The 20,708-nt window shown below is 40.0% G+C and overlaps 1 protein-coding gene across 1 annotated transcript in view; it reads right to left on the reverse strand.

Moving 5' to 3' along the window:
* The window catches only part of P3h2 (prolyl 3-hydroxylase 2), a 153,390-nt gene that overhangs the window by 32,790 nt on the left and 99,892 nt on the right, over window positions 1-20,708 (reverse strand). The window contains 2 exon segments of the mRNA XM_052753874.1: window positions 970-1,159; window positions 3,533-3,685. Of these exon segments, the coding sequence (XP_052609834.1) occupies window positions 970-1,159; window positions 3,533-3,685 (343 nt within the window).

Genomic DNA, 20,708 nt, shown 5'->3' on the forward strand with positions numbered 1-20,708 from the left:
TTATAGTTGCGAGATAAGCATTGGTATTTACTACTAATAATAATTAATAGATTAATTACTAATAATAATTAATAACCTCTCTTTACTATGAAAAGTATTAAAATTTTGTGTATAAGTTATTTAAGATATTGTTCACTTGTCTTTGTAATCAATTTAATTCTATGGGTATTTTATGTAGATTATGGTTTCCACTTTCTCTTGCCTTTTGTTCTGTATGAAAGCACTCCACCTCTCCTGTACTTTATAAACGTGCTCTTAAAAGTTTCTTCTGACAGTTGTATTTTTACACTTATATTGTTAATACAAATTGTTTATTTTTAAATATGGTATATACAGAGAATTCACTTCTTCCAATAAAAGATTAATTACACAGAATCAGCAACTCTTGAATATCACACATTGCCTATTATTTTTTAAAAAAAATTATCAAGTATAATCTGCCAATGAATTAAACAAGACTGTATCAAAGGGTTCATTGCTATATTACTGACAATACTTAAAAACTGCAACCATTTCAGTAGTCATCAGTAAAGACTAATATTCGAAACAATGATGGTCCCATATCATGGCTATTATCTAGCCACTACATACAACAAAGTGAGTCCACATGTACTTACCTGAGAAGTCCACATTTTGTCGCTATGCATAAAATAAAATAAAAAAATATGTTGAAAAGAAATACTCATAGTACTTTCCTATTTTTATATTGATGAAATAAATAAATAAATAAATAAATAAATAAATAAATAAATAAATATGCAATTATGAGCAATACATCAGAAGAAATTGGGAAGAAAAACTCAAAACTTTAACCATAAAACTTAGCAGCCAAGGACAGGATGGAATAGGCATGTGAGAATCTTTAACGTTTTGCACTGTTTACTACCATGCAGTATATTGTCAGAATATTTTTACATACTATCCACAGCGTATTAGAGTAAGCAAACAAAGAACAAAACCAAGCTTTACCTGCAATTGCCTCATAAAGACCGCCTTTATACCCTAAGTACTCATATTCCTCAAATCTCTGAGGCCCCTCACATAGAGCCCGGCATTCCATATCTTCATTGAAGTATTCTCTTAAAGCTTGTTCAAAGTACTTGATTGCGGCTTCAAAGTCATCGGCCTCGTAATGTTTAACGCCTGCGTGGTAGCTCTCCTGCAAGGACACAGACATGATCTTGTTTGTCAAGAGTGAGACGCACACAGACCCAGGACCATTTAGGAAGGTGAGAGCAGAATCTTGTGCTACAGAAGGTAATGACGGGTTTCACTGGTCAGTCCACTGTGACTGCCACAGGTTCAGATAAATGTCAAGGACTACAGCAGTGTCAATCAATCTACTTTCTGCGCATACACTCAGGGATAGTTTATAATCTCTCTGCTATAGGGAAGGTGTGGAATAGCAGTGGGATAGCAAATATAGTTAGAAGTGTGCCATCACTTCCAAACCTTGGTCCATTAATTTTTCCTTCTAAAATATATTTTGGAGGGCATACATTGAGAATGGTAATGTCAAAAACATTGGGGCAAAAAGGCCTTTCCATACGTGATTTCAAATAATATTTTTTTGGAAGAAGAATAATGTGGGTTTTTCAAACTCCAAATTGAACGCTCCAGATACAAGGGAAAATCCTGCACATTGGAAGTCGGAAGACAAATAGTGTAGCCACGGACAATTCACACTGGCTTCACTTCTAGGTGAAAAATAGGCGTGTTAAATGTCAGGAACATCAGTTGGCATCTATAGTCCTAGATACTAAAATGGCTGAGGCAGGAGGATTACTGAGCCAGCCACAGCAAGATAGCAAGACATGGTTTCAACTAACAGACATCTACAGAACATTGCATCCAAGCACTAAAGAATACATATTCTTTGCAGCAACTCAGAGAACTTTTTTCCAAAATAGGACTTACATTAGGATACAAAGAAAAGCCTCAACAAATACAGGAAAATTGAAATAACATCCTGAATTCTGTCTGACCACCAGGGAATAAAGTTAGATATCAACAGCAAGAAAAACTAGCCAAGGCACAGAAACTCACTGAGAATAAACAATATACCATTTGATAACATGTTGGTCATTTATACCATATCTCCTTCCGGCCAGGCTCAAGAAACATCAAGGAATAGGGGGCAGAAAGAATGTGAGAGACAGAAATCATGAAGGACTGGGGTGAAGCCGTGTCTCATGGACATGATAGGACATGCACTCATGAACTCACAGCATCTGTGAATCACTGCACAAGACCTTTGCAAGATCAAGTCACTGAACATTCTACCATGAACTGGGGAGGGACACTTGTGCCCCAACCCCTAGCTGAGGAGTCACTAAGAGTGTTGATTGCCACTAGGGGAGGAAGAGTAAGTTTTCTTTAGAGATATGGTCACTTGTAGGTAGGTGCTTAGTGCGTACGCCATACCCATGCATATATGGGTGGCACTAATTGGTCTTAGTGGTTTATTTTAAAACAAAAAGGACATGATGGAGGGAAGAGGGAGGTGGGAGGATCCAAGAAGAATTGGAAGGGAGACACAGGGGTGAGTATGATCGAAAATCATTGTGTGTATGCAATGGCATTCTCAAAGAAGTCATAAAAACATTGCATTAAAAATAAACTACAGTGCTAAACAGGATAAGAAATGTTAGGGACCATATATAAACATGGTCAACATCCTTAGCAGTCAGGAAAATTCATAATAAAACTACTTTAAGGTTCCATCATCTTACCCCAGTCAGTACAGCTATCACTAAGAATATCAACTACAACAAATGCTGCGGTGGGCGTGGGGCAGGGGAACCCTTACACACGGTGGGTGGGAGTGTAAACTACTATAGCACTCTGGAGATCAGGCTGGAGGATTATTTTAAAAACTAGAAATAAAACTATCATGTGACCCAGGCACAAACTCCTGAGTACTGACAGGTTCTGGAATGGGGGACCATCATCTTGGGTTGCACACCCACTGCTGGGCCAAGCCGTCTCCAACAGAAAGTTGCAAACCCTGGTCACACAGACTGGCACAGTCAAACTCGGGGTCACAAACAAATAGACACAAATAGGAATGTGAGAAAGAGATTCGTAGGAAGAGAGGGTGCATAAGGGTAGGAGGGAGAAGGTAAAATTCTCGGGTGAAAGTGGTCAGTATTCATGATTTACATTGGGTAAACTGTTAAAAAAATAAATTATTAACTAAAAAATATGGTATGAAAAAGGGCCTGTAAGAGTCGAGGCTTCATGGAGGAGACAGATAACTTTATGGAGTTTAGGTTTCACCATAAACTGATTTTTCTAAAAGAATTTTCATTTCTCTCAACTTCAATTTTTAATTATTGAAATTTTAATATAGAAATTCAAATATAGTTTCACTTCTGGTTATAATATTTCATCTGAGAGTTTCAAACGTATGAACGATAGTACACATTGAGACTGAACTTGATATATGAATCCATTATATGATTCATCTTGGAGCCCATGAGGCAAGTACAGTTAGCTTCCTGTGGCCAGGACAGCGATCCCCAGAACTCACCAGATGTGGCCTGGCTTCTCGATCTACCAGCTGGAAGGCTTCTACCCCGGCCGTCACTCTGTAGTCTTCTATGCTCTGCTGCATTTCCATGTGCTCAGGGTTGGCCATGAAGAACGTGTGGGCTGCTTCCATGGCCTTTTCCAGCCGGTTAAGCTGTGGAAGAAAAGGATGCAATCAAGGAGAGGTTTCATAAACCTGGCTTGGAGAATTAATGAGACCACCGTAAAGTCTCAGAGTAGAGAAGTGGTTAGGACAGGATTCCAGGTAACACACACACACACACACACACACACACACACACACACACACACACACACGGACACACAGAGACACAGCACATAGACACAGACATACACACACAGATAAACACATACACACATAAACATACACAGACACACACTTTATTTGTAAATATGTAGATACATATTTTTCTGCTATACTGTGTTCAACTTCTGTCTTTCATGCTGTTAATAAACTATTCATGAGATTATATGGGGGTACTTTGGTCCTGGTGAAAGAATAAACAGGATTTTTTTCCCAGTTTATTCTCTTCACTTGTTTTTCTGCATATCTGTGTTTTAAGGAAAGTGATCCTATCCCCTCATATGTGGTTTGCGGTTATTCAAAACAAAGAGCAGCCACAGTTGTTGCCCATTAGTTTACATTTCAGCATGGAGATTCATAATTTCATGTTAATAATGAGAGCAGAAATGCACCTGTGGTTTTCTAAATGGTGGGACCGGGTAAAATCTCCCTCCACCATGTTAGATCTTCAGCTTTACAGAGTAAAGAACGGGAAGTTGAAGGAAGTAAATCAGTCCCATGCAGAAAAGAAGGCAACTTTGTAACTTGGAGATTCATTAATGCAAAGGGGTGGACTATTTTTAATCATGTGTATAAGTGCCAGTGTCCATGGATGCCAAAGGATGGTGACAGATCCCTGGAGCTGGAATTATAGATAGTAGTGAAGAGCCTAGTCTAGGTTCTGAAAACTGAACTGAGGTCTTCTGCAAAAGCCATATATGTTCTCAACTACAGAGCCATCTCTCCAGCACCAAAAACGACAGATTTTGAATAATCATCTGTAGCAGGAATCTTTAAAGTTCTTATTAATAAAATCAAACCCGGAGCCAGGTATTGGGGTGAACTGGAAGATCAGAGAGAGACAGAACAAGCCACAGCTAACCTCACCTGGCCAACTTCTCAGCTGGTCTTGTTTCCTCAGACTGGAAGCCTCTGTGTCCTCATATCCAAATGGCTCTCAGCTGAACTGTGCTGCTAGAAGCCTGAAAGCTTAACCAGTCAAATGCTTAACCAGGCCAAAATGCTTAACCAGGCCAAAATGCTTCTAGTTTCTGGTCCTCACACCTTATATACCTTTTTGCTTTCTACCACCACTCCCTGGGATTAAAGGCTCACTTTCTGGGATTAAAGGCGTGCGTCACCATGCCTGGCCATTTCCAATGTGGCCTTGAACTCACAGAGATCCAGAGGGATTTCTACCTCTGGAGTGCTAGGGTTAAAGGTGTGAGTGCCACCATTTTCTAGCCTTTGTATCTAGTGGTTGTTCTGTCTCTGACCCCAGATAAGTTTATTAGGGTGCACAATATTTTGGGGAACACAATACCACCACAATCATCATACTGACATACCTAAGCCTCTTTGTGCCATTCTTCATGGTGAAATAAAGAGATACTTTTAACTAAGTGGAATTAAATTCACTCAATGTAAAAACATTTTGGCTTCTGCTTGAGTCGTGGAGAATCCCTACACAAAGATTCACTTTCTTCATATCAGAGATGTAAACGTTTATATTAGTTGTATTTTTATAGTTACAACCAAAAGAATGTTGATCTATCATAAAATATGAAGAAATGAAATCATTTTTATTGAAACATAAATACAAAGTCATCCAATATCATAAAACTATTCAACTGAGTCTTTCTTGAACAAATAGTGAATTCACAGATGCTTAGCAATAGCATTGTGGAAATAACAAATAACCAGTTTTCACCACAGAAAAACCATACAGCCTTAATTTATGACCTGGTGTCCTTAATACCAAAACCAAGACCTTTAACTCATTCATTTCCTTTTCATATTAACTGTGGACCTTTTCTCTCTTAGATATTACCTGAAATTAGGTCATGATGTGCACCCAGAAATATTTTGGTCATCCATATGACTGACTTTGGATCTGCTTTCTTGTTCAATTCTAATTTTCTCGATTTATCAAACACTATTACACAGAAATATATATTTGAGCATCTACATGGTGATGTCTGTATGGGAACCGAGAAGATGAGCAAGTTCTCGATTGTGTATAAATCCAAATTGACTGGTCAAGTGAATGTGAAGAAAGTTATTTAAATGTTTGTGCTTTAGTCACACAGTGAGCAAAGACTGTGAATTAAAAACTATATACCCCAAGACAGTAAGTGGGGTTCACTGTCTTCTGTGTGAATGTTTCAGAAACAATAGTTCAATAATGTGGGTTTGCTCCCATTATCAAAGCGTAGAGTGGATAGTGCCCATGAACACTTAGATGATAAATGCCCATGAGCATTTAGATGGATACAGTATGCACTTGCGCTCCATGGAAACTGCCTCTGGGTAACAGCCAACCCAACAGTGATGAATAAAGCAGGTTAGCGCTGACACACTGGACCAGCAGCTTGAGGCATGAACACTCACAGGACAGAGTACGATAGTTCTGATCCTTACTTTCTCCCCATCCCATCTTGGCTCAGGCTGGTCCACTGATACAGAGAGTATTTGTCCATGTGGTTGGCTTGTTTGTCTGTTTTTTTTCTTTTTGAAATCTAACTTGTCCCATAAGGCCAAACTTGAGTACTGTCTGAAGAAATGCTCTTTCAGACCTACTGTGACAGGAAAAGAACGTCAATATCATCTTATCCCTGCACTGGGACTGACCACACTCTGCCCTGTGATAGCCAAGTATATTTGCATGACTGACTTTCTGTGAAAAGGAACCTATAACTTCTTTACCTTTCTTAGTATTTTCTACCTACATTTCACACACACAACTATCTACCTAAAGCGAAAAGAAGCATATCTTTAATACATCAGCCAAAAGGTATTATGTGCGAGTGTACCTCATGCTAAGCAGTGCTAACAGCATGAGAATGTAACAAAGTCATCTCTGAAGTCACTGTGCACACTCCTGTTCCCAATGCAGATGATCACAGATGAGCATGAATCTCATAAAGTGTTCACCCATGGTGACCACTGAGTTCCTTTTCTTAAATTGGTTGCAGTGGTTGTGTGATTATTTGTTTTTGTTCCTTATAACATAACCCAGAACAGAACGCACCATCCTGCGTGTGGTGTGTGTGTGTGTGTGTGTGTGTGTGTGTGTGTGTGTGTGTGTGTGTGTCTGCGCACGCGCGCTTATATTAGAAGGAGATTCTATGACCTGACACTGAACCATAAAATTTCTTCATGCTCTGCTCCTGGCTTTTAAATTACTGTAAACCAGTTCAGGAAACTAAAACTGTCTGCCAGAATCTATAAATTCAAGCATCCGAGTAACCGTAGGCTTCATGTATTTGCACTCCATTTTAGAGACACATAGTAATAAAAGTACAAGTGATCATGTATATGCTACATACAATGACATTTATTGGGTGAAGATTATAACAAGGTTCTGTAAGCACCAGATTTTAGCTAAAGAATGAACTACCCACAAGCCCAAAGTGCATTTAAAGGCCCCACATGGGATTTTCCTTTAAGACACAGTTATAACAAACCGTAGAGAAGGAACTCTGACGTGAGGCTCACTCTGTGAAGTAGAAAAATAAACTGTGACTCGAAGCACAGTTGAGGAAAGTGGGGTGGTTTGACAAGAGGAGGCTGTCTGACTTTTCCCTGCCCACTGAACTGTGGGAAGTGTGGGGAAGAACGTCCTTATCAAAGTGCCGGCTCACGTCACTCAGCTCTGGAAGAAAGGAAAACTGTCAGCCTAGAAGCCGGATGGATGGTATGGGGCAGTCGTGCTGTGTGCCAAAAGAACCAAATGTTGATGAAATCAGCACCCTATGAACATGCAGAAGTCATGCTGCCAGGCTAGTGAGGGAATGCAGTCCTGACTGACACAGGTCGTCTTCCACAGGTAGTCCAAAGACGGTGCAGAGCATGCCCTGAGCAGGCACGCACCTTCAGGAGCCATCTACCAGCCACAGAGAGACTTCAGATACTGCACCATGACATTCAACAGCTTGTCCATTAGAGCTAGAGGTATGGTTCTTTGTAGTCTAACTCTGTCGTCAAGCAAGCTTGCCTAGATGAGCTGAACTTTCATACACTGTAGAGTTTACATGTAAATCCAGGAACCCAGTATAATACAAGGTCTTTATTTCCTCCCCACATGGATTTGGCAAACGTTCATTTTGCAGACCCTATTACAGACTCTGAGAGTTGATGAAAAGATCCATGTGGCCCAAAGCAAAAAAAAAAAAAAAAGGGCCCTGCTTTCTAGATGCTTCCAGGAGTAGATAAATCTCAAGTGCTAATGAAAGTCATTTGTGTCCTTGCTATGTGCTAAAAGGCATAAGTGACCAACGCTGTGAGCATGCGTGTGCTAGGCTGGAGGAGGAGTCCTATGAATAAATTCCTCCAGGAAGCTGCAAGGCAGCTTCTTAGCTGAGAACTAAAAGCAGGGGATCCAGTCATAAGAATAAGAAGAGAAAGACCACCCCAGGGAAAGAAAAGGGAAGTGTACACAGGCCCTGAAGTGGAAGAGTGAGGTGTGTTTTAAAAGCAGGGCAGAGCAGAGCAAGGAGGGAGAGCTGAGTAATGGGACAGATGGCTGAGAGGTGATGGTAAAGTCTGGATGCCATGCTAAGTGCAACAGGACGCTAACTGTTAAAGACATTCAGGAAGGGATGTAACAAGATGTTGTACACGTCTTAAATGATAACCCACCAAGGCTGTTGTCTGGAGAAGAGATTTTGTAATAGTCAGAAAGGCACTGCAATAACTCAGGCCAGTTTATTTCCCAAAATAAACAAAAGACAGCTGAGGTGAGTCACCTCTTCCCTTTATGCCCTCCATCTTTTCTTTTCCTCTTCCTCCACCCATCCACTTTATAACAATGTTTTCCTACTCAGGAACAAGATAGGACAAACGGACACAAAAATGCAAGCATATCATTAGAAGAAGTACAGGTTTGTGGGCATGTGAGCGTGCATGCATGTGTGGAGACCCGAGGTTAGCACTGCATGTCCCTCTACCGCTCCTTGTCTTTTTTGAGACGGGCTTCTCACTGAACCTGGCTTCTGGACGAGCTCCTCGGACTGTTGACTGAGTTCAGGAGTTCTGCCTGTCTCTGCCTCCCTAGCGCTGGAGTTCCAGATCCACATCATCTATCCAAGGTTTACCCTGGTACTGGGATCAAACTCAGTTCCTTGCTTTTCCACAGTAAACCTTTTACCGGCTGGGCCTCCTCTCCAGCCACAACAGTCTTCACTTACTGAAGGAACCTTCAGGATACAGGCTGTGCCACCAAAATTTTGTTGGAGGTGGTAAATATTCCACTTGCTAGTCTCCAAATTCACTTCAAATTTTTATTGGCCTAAGTTGATTTTTCTTTTCCAGACCATATAAGTAAATGTACACCTCGAAAACACTGAAAAAAAAATTAAAAGTATTTTTTAGAAAACATAAATTGGGAAATAAAATTAGCAATTTGTTGGAGCTACTGAAATAAACTAACCTTGTACATTATTATCTAGCATATGTAAAAGTCAAGTTACTTAAGAGAATTACATTTTATTTTAGGATAGCACTAAAGATTTTATTAGGATAGCATCAGATTTGTAGAGAATAAAAAAGCAACCATCTGAAATGACTCAGTATTTTATTTCCTAGTGATATCATGTTACCACCATAGTTTTAAAAATACCTATGTATGGAATTATTTTCATAATTCAGTATGGGAGATAATAGACTCTTCTGACAAATTCATAAAATTAATTTCAGCATACCTTGGGCACACATAATAACTGTGTTTTTTTTCTGCTTTGATTTGGGAAGCTTAATACTAAATTTTGTGTCTCTAACAATAGGTGTGATATATTGAATTTATAGTACAACAAACCGAAAGCGAAGAATTTGTCTTTGGGTTATTGTATTTTCCATTTCAAAATCTAATTACCAAAAGAGTTGTTATAACCCAGAAAACTCAAAAACCTTTCAGGCACAGGAATTATTTCAATTTCTAGACATCCTATTTCTTCCCTACATCTCCATGTAGAGCACTCAGAAATTTCTAGTGTTAAAGTTCTCACGGTAACTCAGAAACTAGGTGTCCATGCTAGTGTAGAAAATGAATTATCCTTGTATTTATGGAATGTTGGTCTAAGAATGTATCCATGGTTATGAGTAAATATTTATGGCTTTCAAAATGCTATTTGGTGAGGATGAAGGGGGAACAAGATTTCTGAAGAGTATCATTTCCCCTGTGGAATACGTTGGAAAGGAATGAGCTGTCTAAAGAGCTCTCATATGCCAACTTCTTACAAACTTTCCTTCCTTTACTTAATGTGCAGAGTCTGATTAACAGACGCTTACTGTTTCTACCGCATGGTGATCTCCTATGCTTATATGTTAACATTAAACACTGATGGCGACCTGCCACCAAGAATGTGATACCCTGGGAACTCATCTGGACTCCACCCACCAGCTAAATTTTCTAGGAGGTATTTAGATAAAGGAAACCCATGTTACCAGGCAATGCAAGCACTATCTCTTGTTGTTAAAAAAAAAAAAAATTAAACTTCAGAGTATTAGTCAAAATTAAGTGCACGCTTAATTGGACAACATTGTTCAAGCCATCTGCAATGTGTCTAGCTTTCTAACAACAACAAAGCCCAGCAAAAACTTGGACGGCAGCTGGGCACAGATTCGTCTTGGTGATGGAATGTGGACCAAGTCATCCTGGCCTTGGATACAGTGAAATCAGTTTATGTGGTTTATTGGTATGAGGCTGGCCGTTTGGGTTCTAAACACAAGGGCAGAGATCAAATGAGCAATAAAGCAGGCATCTTGGTCTCGGTGGTGCTGGTCCCGCAGTCTCCCTCGAGGTGTCAGAGGGTGACTAATGGTTACTGAAAAGACAGCGTGTGCCAAGACCTCTCTGACATTTGGTTCCTGCTACTGTTCTTGGAGGCAAAATGTTAGTGCTCCCTGGAAATTTCTTCTGGAAGTATATGCTGCACATTTCATAACACACTTTGGTCAGTGTCCTGTGAATGCTGTAGGAGTCACACTTTCAATGCACAAAGAATCTCACCTTAGTCTATTAAAAACAAAAAAACAACAACATAGTAGGAATCTGGTAACCCCCTCTCCTGTATGAGAACTGAGCTCCTCTGATCATGAAGGCAACAGGGAGAATGTAGTTGTAAAGCTGTTAATGATAAGAATTGATCCTTGCATGTTGTGATACAGTTTGCAACACACATTACAATAAAACTGAAAGTGGTCATTTATTGGGTGTCCCCGAATAGGAATGTGAAACTTCTCAAGAATCTAGAGACAAATCCTTAGCCTTAAGATACTCCCTCAAGGCAGATCATCATGTAAAAGGGCACTTTATATAAACAGGGATTTTTAGCACCAAGTAGAAAGCTGAGCTGAGGTGAAGTCACTCTTGATAAACTTCATGATACTGTGGATGTGTTTTTTTCATGACCACAAGTGGAGACGAGTGTTATCTTTCTCTGGTGACCCATTGTGGAGTTCTGGTCACAGCTTTCCTAGCGCGGAAGGCCAGTTCCCTGCTTGCTCGCTCTGAGTCATGCTTTGCAGTATTCACATCCATATCACATCTCCCTGAAACTGCACAATGTCACAGTGACTTGATTGTGTGCACTTTGATGGACCATCATCATCTGCCGATTTCTGCTTCTGAAATATTCCTTGAAAACCAGCAGTGTAATAGCTTAATAGAGACTTGGCACTGGTTTTTCTGGTCTTGAGACTATTTTGAAAACAAAATAGAAGGATTTGGGTTTTTTGTTTATTGGTTGGTTGGTTGTTTTAATGTGCCTGTGGGACCAGTCTGTGAAAAGACACAGGGACAGGCTCAGCTCTTTGTCACAGGCAAGAAGGACTGGGAGGCTGGGGAGTATGAAGCAGAGTGTAGGGTTATTGTTCCCCCTTTTCACATAAACACTTGGAATTCTCCAGGGGGTTGCAAAGGAGGCCTGTGGTCAGGGAAAATAAATGACCAGTTGGTCACTGGGCTGCTGGACACTGTCGCAGTGCTAGAACAACACTGGCGATGTTCTGTCAACACCATTTCTTAAAAAGGCCTTGAGGGTTTGTGAATATATAAATAAGTTCATCATTACAATTTCTAATCGGTTACACTCCCTATTTCACAAAGAAAAATTAATATTTCCCCTCAACTATTTCACCAGGGAATGCAGGAAAAGCAAACCAGTAACTCAAAATTTTTTTCCACTCATACCTTTTTGGTAAGAGAAAAATGCCAAATTCTTCTATGGAATATAAACCTTTGCTTTTAGAAGAATGCGGTGATTGCCCTCAAAACTTATTTCCAAGGGCTCATTTCAGCAATGCAAAGGAATGTACCATGGCTGACAACCAAAGAGAAGTTTACTTCCAGACCCCTCTTGGAGAAAACTTCTAGAAGAGTCTGAGGTCCTTGAGAACTTTACCCATCAAGCTACCTAGAATGTGCTCCAAAGCTGCTGGGCCACATGATCTCACTAAGGAATAGTGTCTATGATAGAGTGTCTCAGTGTTACATAAATGTCTCTGGCTTCACACCTGCTGCCTTCCGAGCATCCTGCCACAGCAGTGACCTTCGGGCTACAGAGCAAATGAGACATCCCTACCATTGCTAAAGGTTATGTATCAATACAAGCATTCTCTGTACTTCAGCCCACAGAATCTACTGGAAAGAAAATCGCAGATTATCTGAATCTCTGTGAATGTTAAATTTTAGAAAATATACTTAGGGTCTAACCATGTCAGGTAGTGTTAATCCTGTCACTGGTGTTACAAACACTCACTTCTAATAAACCTAGGGAAATTGGCCTGAAAGCATTTTTCAATCATATAGTCCCCACTGTTCTATTGACAGATAGTAAACGATTTGTCCAGAAAATTGGTAACAGGACCGTAATTAGGACCTATGTCTTTGGGCTGGCAAGGGGGCTCAGAGAGTAGAGGCCTCGGCCACCAAGCCTGAAAACCTGTCTAACGCCTGGGAGATACATGGTGGAAGGAGAGAATCAACACTAGAAAGTCCTTCTCTGACTTCCACATGTATGCATGCCATGACAAATATCCCCACCCCGACTACCCCCATATACACACAAAATAAAAATGTGTGGGAAAAACTTTAACTGAAATATACATTCACAAGCACATATTTGGGGGCTTACTTGCTGTTTTCTCAAACTCGAGGTGAGTTAGTACAAATGTCATCCGTGTAGCAAGATGCTTCTCAGTCAAAGGACTTTGGTAGTTCTTTTGAATATAAACACTTCTGAGCAGCATACAATAAACGTGACATGGTTGTGTAAGTTACTTTTTAACGCTGCCACAAAATACCATGAGCAAAAGTGACCTATAGAAGAAACAGTTAATTTTGGTTTACTATTACAGAGGGAAACTCCATAATGGCCAGGAAGGCACGGCGGCTCGGGCGGCAAGCACAGGAAGCTGATTATAACTTTACCACACACAGGAAGAAGATGACTAACAGCAGGTAAGATGGGGTTACAAAACAACAAGACCACCCCAAAGTGAGTACTTCCTCCAGCAAGGCTGCACCTTCTAAAGGCTCCACAAGCCCTCAAACAGCGCCACCAACTGGGCACCCAGTGTTCAAGTCCATGAACCTATTGGTGACATTTATTTCACTCAAACCACATCAATGGTCTTGGTCTTTTATTAGATACAATCCCATTAGGAATATATGGATTGTCAACAGGCAGAAGAAAGGCTCTTGGGCTAGGGAGATGGCTCGGTAGAGAAAGGGTTTACAGTTCCAGTGTTTCAGCACCCTCCTGAAAGCCATGTAGACATAGTGCCCATCTGTAATCCTATCACTCAGAAGGAGAGAAATCAATCCAAGGGGTAAGGTGAGCAGTTAGACTAGCTGCCATTGGTGAATTTTGGGTGCATATAGAAACCTCAATACAATAAAGTGAATTTTCCAGCTGGGCGGTGGTGCATGCCTTTAATCCCAGTACTTGGGAGGCAGAGGCAAGTGGATCTCCTACTTCGAGGGTAGCCAGGTCTACAGAATGAGTTGCAGGATTGCCAGGGCTACTCAGAGGAACATGGTCTCAAAAAATAGATAGATAGATAGATAGATAGATAGATAGATAGATAGATAGATAGATAGATAGACAGACAGTAGATAGATATCCAAGGTCAACTTTGGATATCTTTTGCACACACTTTTGCACACACATCCACACATGTGCACATGAACCTGTATACATATATATGCCCACACACATGAGAACACACACACACACACACACACACAACACACAACAAAAAGAGAGAAAGAAAGAAAAGGAGGAAAGAAGGAGAGAAGGAAGGAAGGAAGGAAAGAAAGAAAGGAAGGAAGGAAGGAAAGAAAGAAAGCAAAGTCTGTGCAGGACAGTGTCAGCGTGAATAGTTGGCAGCCAACATTGCTGCAGACAGAAATGTCAAGGCATAGTAACCTGGATGGAAAGGCATCCTGAAATGCAGGATGGATTGACCATCTTGAAGAACAGAAGGCATGTGATATACCGACTGCAGAACAAGAGGAGCAGCAACAGGAGCAATGCATTATGTGTTGATGAAACAGAAACACAGCTGAATAGAACTAGATAAACAGAAGCCAGACACACAAAGCTGAGATTTGAGGCTTCCCTCCCAGAAAAGGGGAAGTGATTGGTCTACATATGGGTCTGTGTATAAATGGGAGCAAGTGTGCTCATGAACAATATATCCTCTTTCATTTTTTTTAAAGGCTTTGAAAAATATGAACGAATTTATCAGTGCTGGCTATGGAAGGCTTCATCTCTCATCAGGTGATGGGAGATGGAGGCTATCTGATTAACTTGATGACATTCTTTGAGTTGTGGGAAGAGCCTGGTTATCATAGGAGTAACTGGGAGAAGAATACGTTTGGAGGAGACTAACAGTCTCAGAAAAACATCTGGAATTCCCCCCTTTAAAAAATAACAACAGCAGGGTAACCAAAAAAATAATGTAAAATCAAGGGTAGCTTTAAAATGTCAACTGTAATCTACTAGGAATAGGACGGAAACAGTAAAGAAACTGGAAGAGTTTTGTATGGGTGCACAGTTTGTGGGTTGGAGGAACTCATCATTTCATTGTGAGTAAGGTTATGTTTGATGCAACGTGGAGACATTCCAAGAAGTGCTTTTTCTTAGCAGTGAAGAACTTTAACTTTGATCTGGTCAACTGAATACCAGCAAGTATTCACTTGAGACATACTCGAGGTTTTTGAACCAAAGAAGGCAGAAAGAAAAATCTTCCAAGCTGAGGCTCTCATCAGTGATTACACACGTGACAGTATAGAACAGGAAGTACAAATGATTGCAGACTTACAGATAGCTCTTATCTTGAGAAGGATATCCCGCTGGGTGATTAAAGCCTAAAAAACCATTTTATTATTAATAAACAAAGTGTAAGATAAACTTGCAAGTGAATCATATTTCCTGAGGGCACGGTATCTGGAGTCTTCATTGTACTGCTGTACTTTGAATCTTCATAAGAGGAATAATGTATTCCACATTTTTCTAACTCTTTTAACCAAAAACTTCTGTTTGCTTCAGAGTATCTCAAAAGACTAATCAAGTCTCCGAGACTCTATTTGACTAAGGTAAATGTCACTAACTTTGAAGAATGACTTTCACTATAAATTGTCATCAAACTGATATCAGAATCCTAAAATGTGGTACAGTGTTCCTTGGCAGCCATTCTGTTCAATACCTCAACCCCATCTATGCTTACGTGATTAGGACAACTGAAAGTCTGTGTGGGAAGAGCCCTACAGGCATATGCACCCTGACAGAGGAGCTGGAACCCATCATCTTTCTTCCAGTTCCAAAGTCAGTGGCTTTTGTAGTATACCATGACATCTAAGACAAAATGGCCAAACCACCTTTTTCATCGGGAAAATGAGATATCTACCACTTTAAACCAATGAATATGCTAAAAAGTTAAACCTAAAAAATATATCCCTTGAAAAGCAGTACCATCCATCCAGAATAAGCCAAATTAAAGTTACAAAGTGGTTGCAAACGAATATAAAACAGGACTGTGGGAGTGCTCCAATTAAGAGGCTGGTTTGAATTTATTTAAAAAAAAAAAAGAAGCCAGGAAAAAAAAATCATATCAAACAGACTGTGAAATTATATTCAGTAGTTAAAAAAACTTAGGGTTTCTGAGTTTGAATTTGCACACACTGTGGGTTGACATTGTTTCACTTCCTCCTTGAAATGTGACACTGTGGTAGAGGTTAGCTGTCGAATGTTTGGTTTTTGCTAGGAAAAGTCTGCCACTCCAGAGTTCCAACTTTGTACATGGTACTATTGACTGTGTATTTCCAGATGTCCTGAGGTTCAGTCTCAGCCTCATCTCTGAACTCAAACTGCTCGACATTTAAGAAAGGCCCTGGGCTGCAACTGGGTGGATAAGATTGCGTGGCAATATATTATGATAACAAATTCTCTTACATTTACAAATACACACACATTATTCTTGGTTCAGGGGCATGGAAGAGTACATAACTTAACATTATAGCTGTGCGTTATTTAGGTTATAAAAGTTGATTGCATGGGAAATCCAAGGCAAAAGATTGGAACTTCCACCTGACCTCACAGCCAAGGTTAATAATACATCTTGAGATCTCTTAAGACTTAAGACCGATATCCTACTCTTTACTCGGCCTGTTTGTTTAACCTTTCTATAAGAGAGAACTGTAACAAATCAATCTTACTTGTCTTGGATTTCCCTGCAATCAACTTTTATAACCTAAATAATGCCCAGTTGTAATTTTAAATTATGTAATTTTAAATTACTCTTCCACACCCCTGACCGGAGTAATGTGTGTGTATTTGTAAATGTGTATTTGTATGTGTAGTATAATAATCATTTGCTGAAAACAAGCAAATTTAGGTTTAATGCAGTCTTATAAAAATGAATATCCACCATAAATGTCCGAAGCATCATTTGGATATTGCATCAAATTTTGTTTGTTTGTTATGTGGGTCAGTTGGGATCAGTTGGAGGCAGTAACTTAATCCCTTATAAAACTCTGTTAAAGATCTCTGTAAGGAATCCCTCATTCCTTCCCCATGAGATGCTTTCTGTGCTGTTCAATAAAAGAAAGAAAGAATCGCTTTGTTAGGGACAAACATTCAGATGCAGATAGAGACACAGGGATAGATCCACAAGTCAGCCTTCAGACCCATACAACAGACAGACAGGGATGATGGAAGACACAGGAAAAGTGAAATAGAGAATTCAAACCTCTTTCTCAGTCAAATGACACCAAGAAGATATACTACGCTTTGAAAATTTGTTATTAGTTCCTGTCCCTAATGCGACACCAACACATTATTAGTGACTATGACTTTATTATTGTGTTTAGATCAACACAAGAAATGGGAAAATAACTGAGGTAATCCCTGCTTTTCATTAGCTAATCTGGGGGATAGGATGAAAAATTAGACATTGTAATTCAGGATTAAGTAAGCAATCATAAGAGAAGTAAAAACATTTACTATGAAAATTCACAAGAACATTTACTATGAAAATTCAAAGAGCACTGCAGGTCTGAATAGGAAAGTTTGCCTCCAGAATGTCTGTAACGGAACATAAGGAAGATGGCATTTCAGGTATAGCCACTGGAATGCGTTTACCATGAGCAAGACATGTGGGCAAAGACTCAGCCACCTGTGAGAATGAGTTTACTGGAAATACATGTGAAGAGGATAGTTTTGGAGTAACTGAGAATACTGAAGAATTCTGTATAGTCTAGGCCAAACTGGAATGGAGTTTGAAAGTTAAGTATATAGCATGTCGTTGTTTGATGACATACATAAGAAGTTCAGAACAAGGGGATCACCTAAATCTTTTCAAAATTCCTTTCCAGAAACATCTCCATTTGGCTGCAGAGCAAAGTCTAGGGCACTAGTTTTCACCACAACATAAGATGGTAGTGAGATCAATCCCACTGAGTGGCAGGTAACAATAAGCCCGGTTGCCTCCAGCCAGGTCTCCCAGCTAGTCCTGAACCCGGATGCAATCCCACAGAATCATCCCCTAGCTCTGAAACAGAACACCAGCTGCAGATTCCCCCCCCCAACCCCCACCTTATCCACCCACCTCACCCCCACCCATAACCTGCAGCTCTCACAGACCTTCACTCCTGACCTCTCTCCTCCTGCTCTTCCCTGTGTCCCAGCACCCAACTCCAGCAGGGGTGTCCTGCTAAACCACAGGCCATGCCTGCCAGAAAACCAGGCAGGCTGCCTGAACACCCTCTCCTCTCTGCTCCCCCAGACCCCACCCTGAAGTCTCACCCCTAGCACTGCAACAGAACAGCAGCTTCAGTCTTTCCTCCCCTCTGTCCACATCTCCTCCTCACCTCCCTCCCCTGAAACTGTCTCTGGATTCCAGAGCCCAGTTCCAGCAGGCACCCCCTGCTAACCCAAGGGTCACCCCTCCCAGGGCAACAAGTAGGCTGAATGTAGAGCCACAGCTCTCCAGCTGCTCTGCAGATCCAATCCCGCCAGATTCATCCTCATCTGTGTTTGCAAACCTGCTGTGGTCTCCCTTTTCTCTCTGACCCCATCCTCAACTGATCACAAAGACCTACCCTTCCCCTGCCCCAACTCATCCCAATTACCCATCCTTCAACACCAGCAGGCACCCCTGTGGACAGACCAGCTGAGCGGGCCAGGAAATGAGGCAACACACAGCCATCACACTCTCTGAAAATCTAGAGAGGAAACAGAAACCAAGGAACAAAACATCCACCCAACAAAGACAAACCCAGAAATCAGCACCTAGACCTTTCATCATCCCAAACCCAGATGCTCAAATGCCAATGTAAAAACACAATCAATGACAGCTAGGACAATATGTCTCCACTAGAGTCCAGCTATCCAACCACAACAGGCCTTGAATATTTCAACATAGCTGAAGCACAAGAAAAAGACCTTAAAATAGCCTTTATGAATATAATACAGGTCCTTAAAGAGGAAATTAATAAATCCCTTAAAGAAATCCAGGAAAACACAAACAAACAATATAAGGAAATACATAAAACTGTTCAAGACCTGAAATTGGAAATAGAATCAATAAAGAAAACACAAACAGAGGGAATTCTGGAAAATAAAGCTTTAGGAACTTGAATAGAAACTACAGAGGTAAGCTTTACCAGCACAATACTAGAGAGAGAAAAGAAAATCCCAGGCATTAAGATACAATAGAATAAGTAGATATGTCCATCAAAGAAAATATTAAATCTAAAAAACTCCTGACACAAAACCTCTAGGAAGTCTGGAATACCATGAAAAGACAGAACTTAAAAATAATAGATATAGAGGAAGGAAAAGAAACCCAGCTCAAAGACACAGAAAATGTTTTCAATAAAATCATAGAAGAAAATTTCCTAACCTAAAGAAAGAGATGCTTATAAAGGTATAAGAAGCATAAATGACAACAAATAGATTGGACCAGAAAAGAATGTCCCTTCACCACATAATCAAAAGACTAATCATACAGAACAAAGAAAAAACATTAAAAACTGCAAGGAAAAACAACCAAGTCACAAATAAAGGGAGACCTAGTAGAATCACACCTGACTTCTCAATGAGAATTCTAAAAGCCTGGAGGGTCGGGATAGATGTGCTACAGACTCTAAGAGAACACGGATGCCAGCCCAGACTATTATACCCAGCAAAATTTTCAATCACCATAGATGGAGAAAATAAGATATTTATGACAAAGTCAAATTTAAACAATATCTATCTATAAACCCAACCCTATAGAAGGTGCTAGCAGGAAAACTCTAATCTAAGGAGGGTAATTACACACATGAAAACATAGGAAATAAATAATCTCATCCCAGCAAAATCAAAAGAAGGGAAGCATACACACACCACCACTACCAACACCACCACCAACAAGAAAATACAACAAGGAATCAACAACTATTGGTAACTGATATCTTTCAATACTAACAGTCTCAATTCCCTAATAAAAAAGACACAGACCAATAGAACAGATGTGAAAAACAGGACCCATCCTTCTGCTGCATCCAAGAAACACAACTCAACCTCAGGGTGAAGGGTTTGAAAAAGATATTCCAAGCAAATGGACCTAACAAACAAGCTGGTATAGCCTTTTTAATATCTAACAAAATGACTTCAAACCAAAACAATCAAAAGAGATAGGGAAGGAAGATACATACTTATCAAAAGAAAAATCAGCCAAGATGACATTTCAATTCTTGTCCTCTATGCCCCAAATGCAAGAGCACAAACTTTTATAAAAGCAACACTACTACAGCTTCAACCACATATTGACCTCACACACTGATAGTGAGAGTCCTCAATACCCAACTCTCACCAGTGGACAGGTCATCCACATAAAAACTAAACAGAGAAAGGATGGAACTAACAGATACTATAAACCAAATGGGCTTAACAGATATTTATAGGACATTTCTCCCCAACACAGAAGAATATACCTTCTTCTCACCACCTCATGGAACTTTCTCCAAAATTGACCACATACTTTGACACAAAGGAAGTCTCAACAGATGCAAGAAAACTGAAAGAACTCAGGCCACCATGGATTAACACTGGATATAAACAACAACAGAAACAACAGGAGGCTTACAAACTCATGGAAATTAAACAACTCTCTACTGAATGAAAAATGGGTCAAGACAGAAATAAATTAAAGACTTTCTAGAATTCAATGAAAATGAATACACAGCATACTTAAACTTACAGGACACAATGAAATTGGTGCTAAGAAAGTGAGTGATACATTTAATAAAAACTTTAAGACAATAAAGAAAGAAACTGAAGAAGATATCAGAAGATGGAAAGATCTCACATGCTCATGGATCAGT

This window comes from Peromyscus californicus, unplaced genomic scaffold, assembly GCF_007827085.1.
Source record: "Peromyscus californicus insignis strain IS unplaced genomic scaffold, ASM782708v3 Scaffold_25__1_contigs__length_3188244, whole genome shotgun sequence".
In the NCBI taxonomy this organism is placed as follows: domain Eukaryota; kingdom Metazoa; phylum Chordata; class Mammalia; order Rodentia; family Cricetidae; genus Peromyscus; species Peromyscus californicus.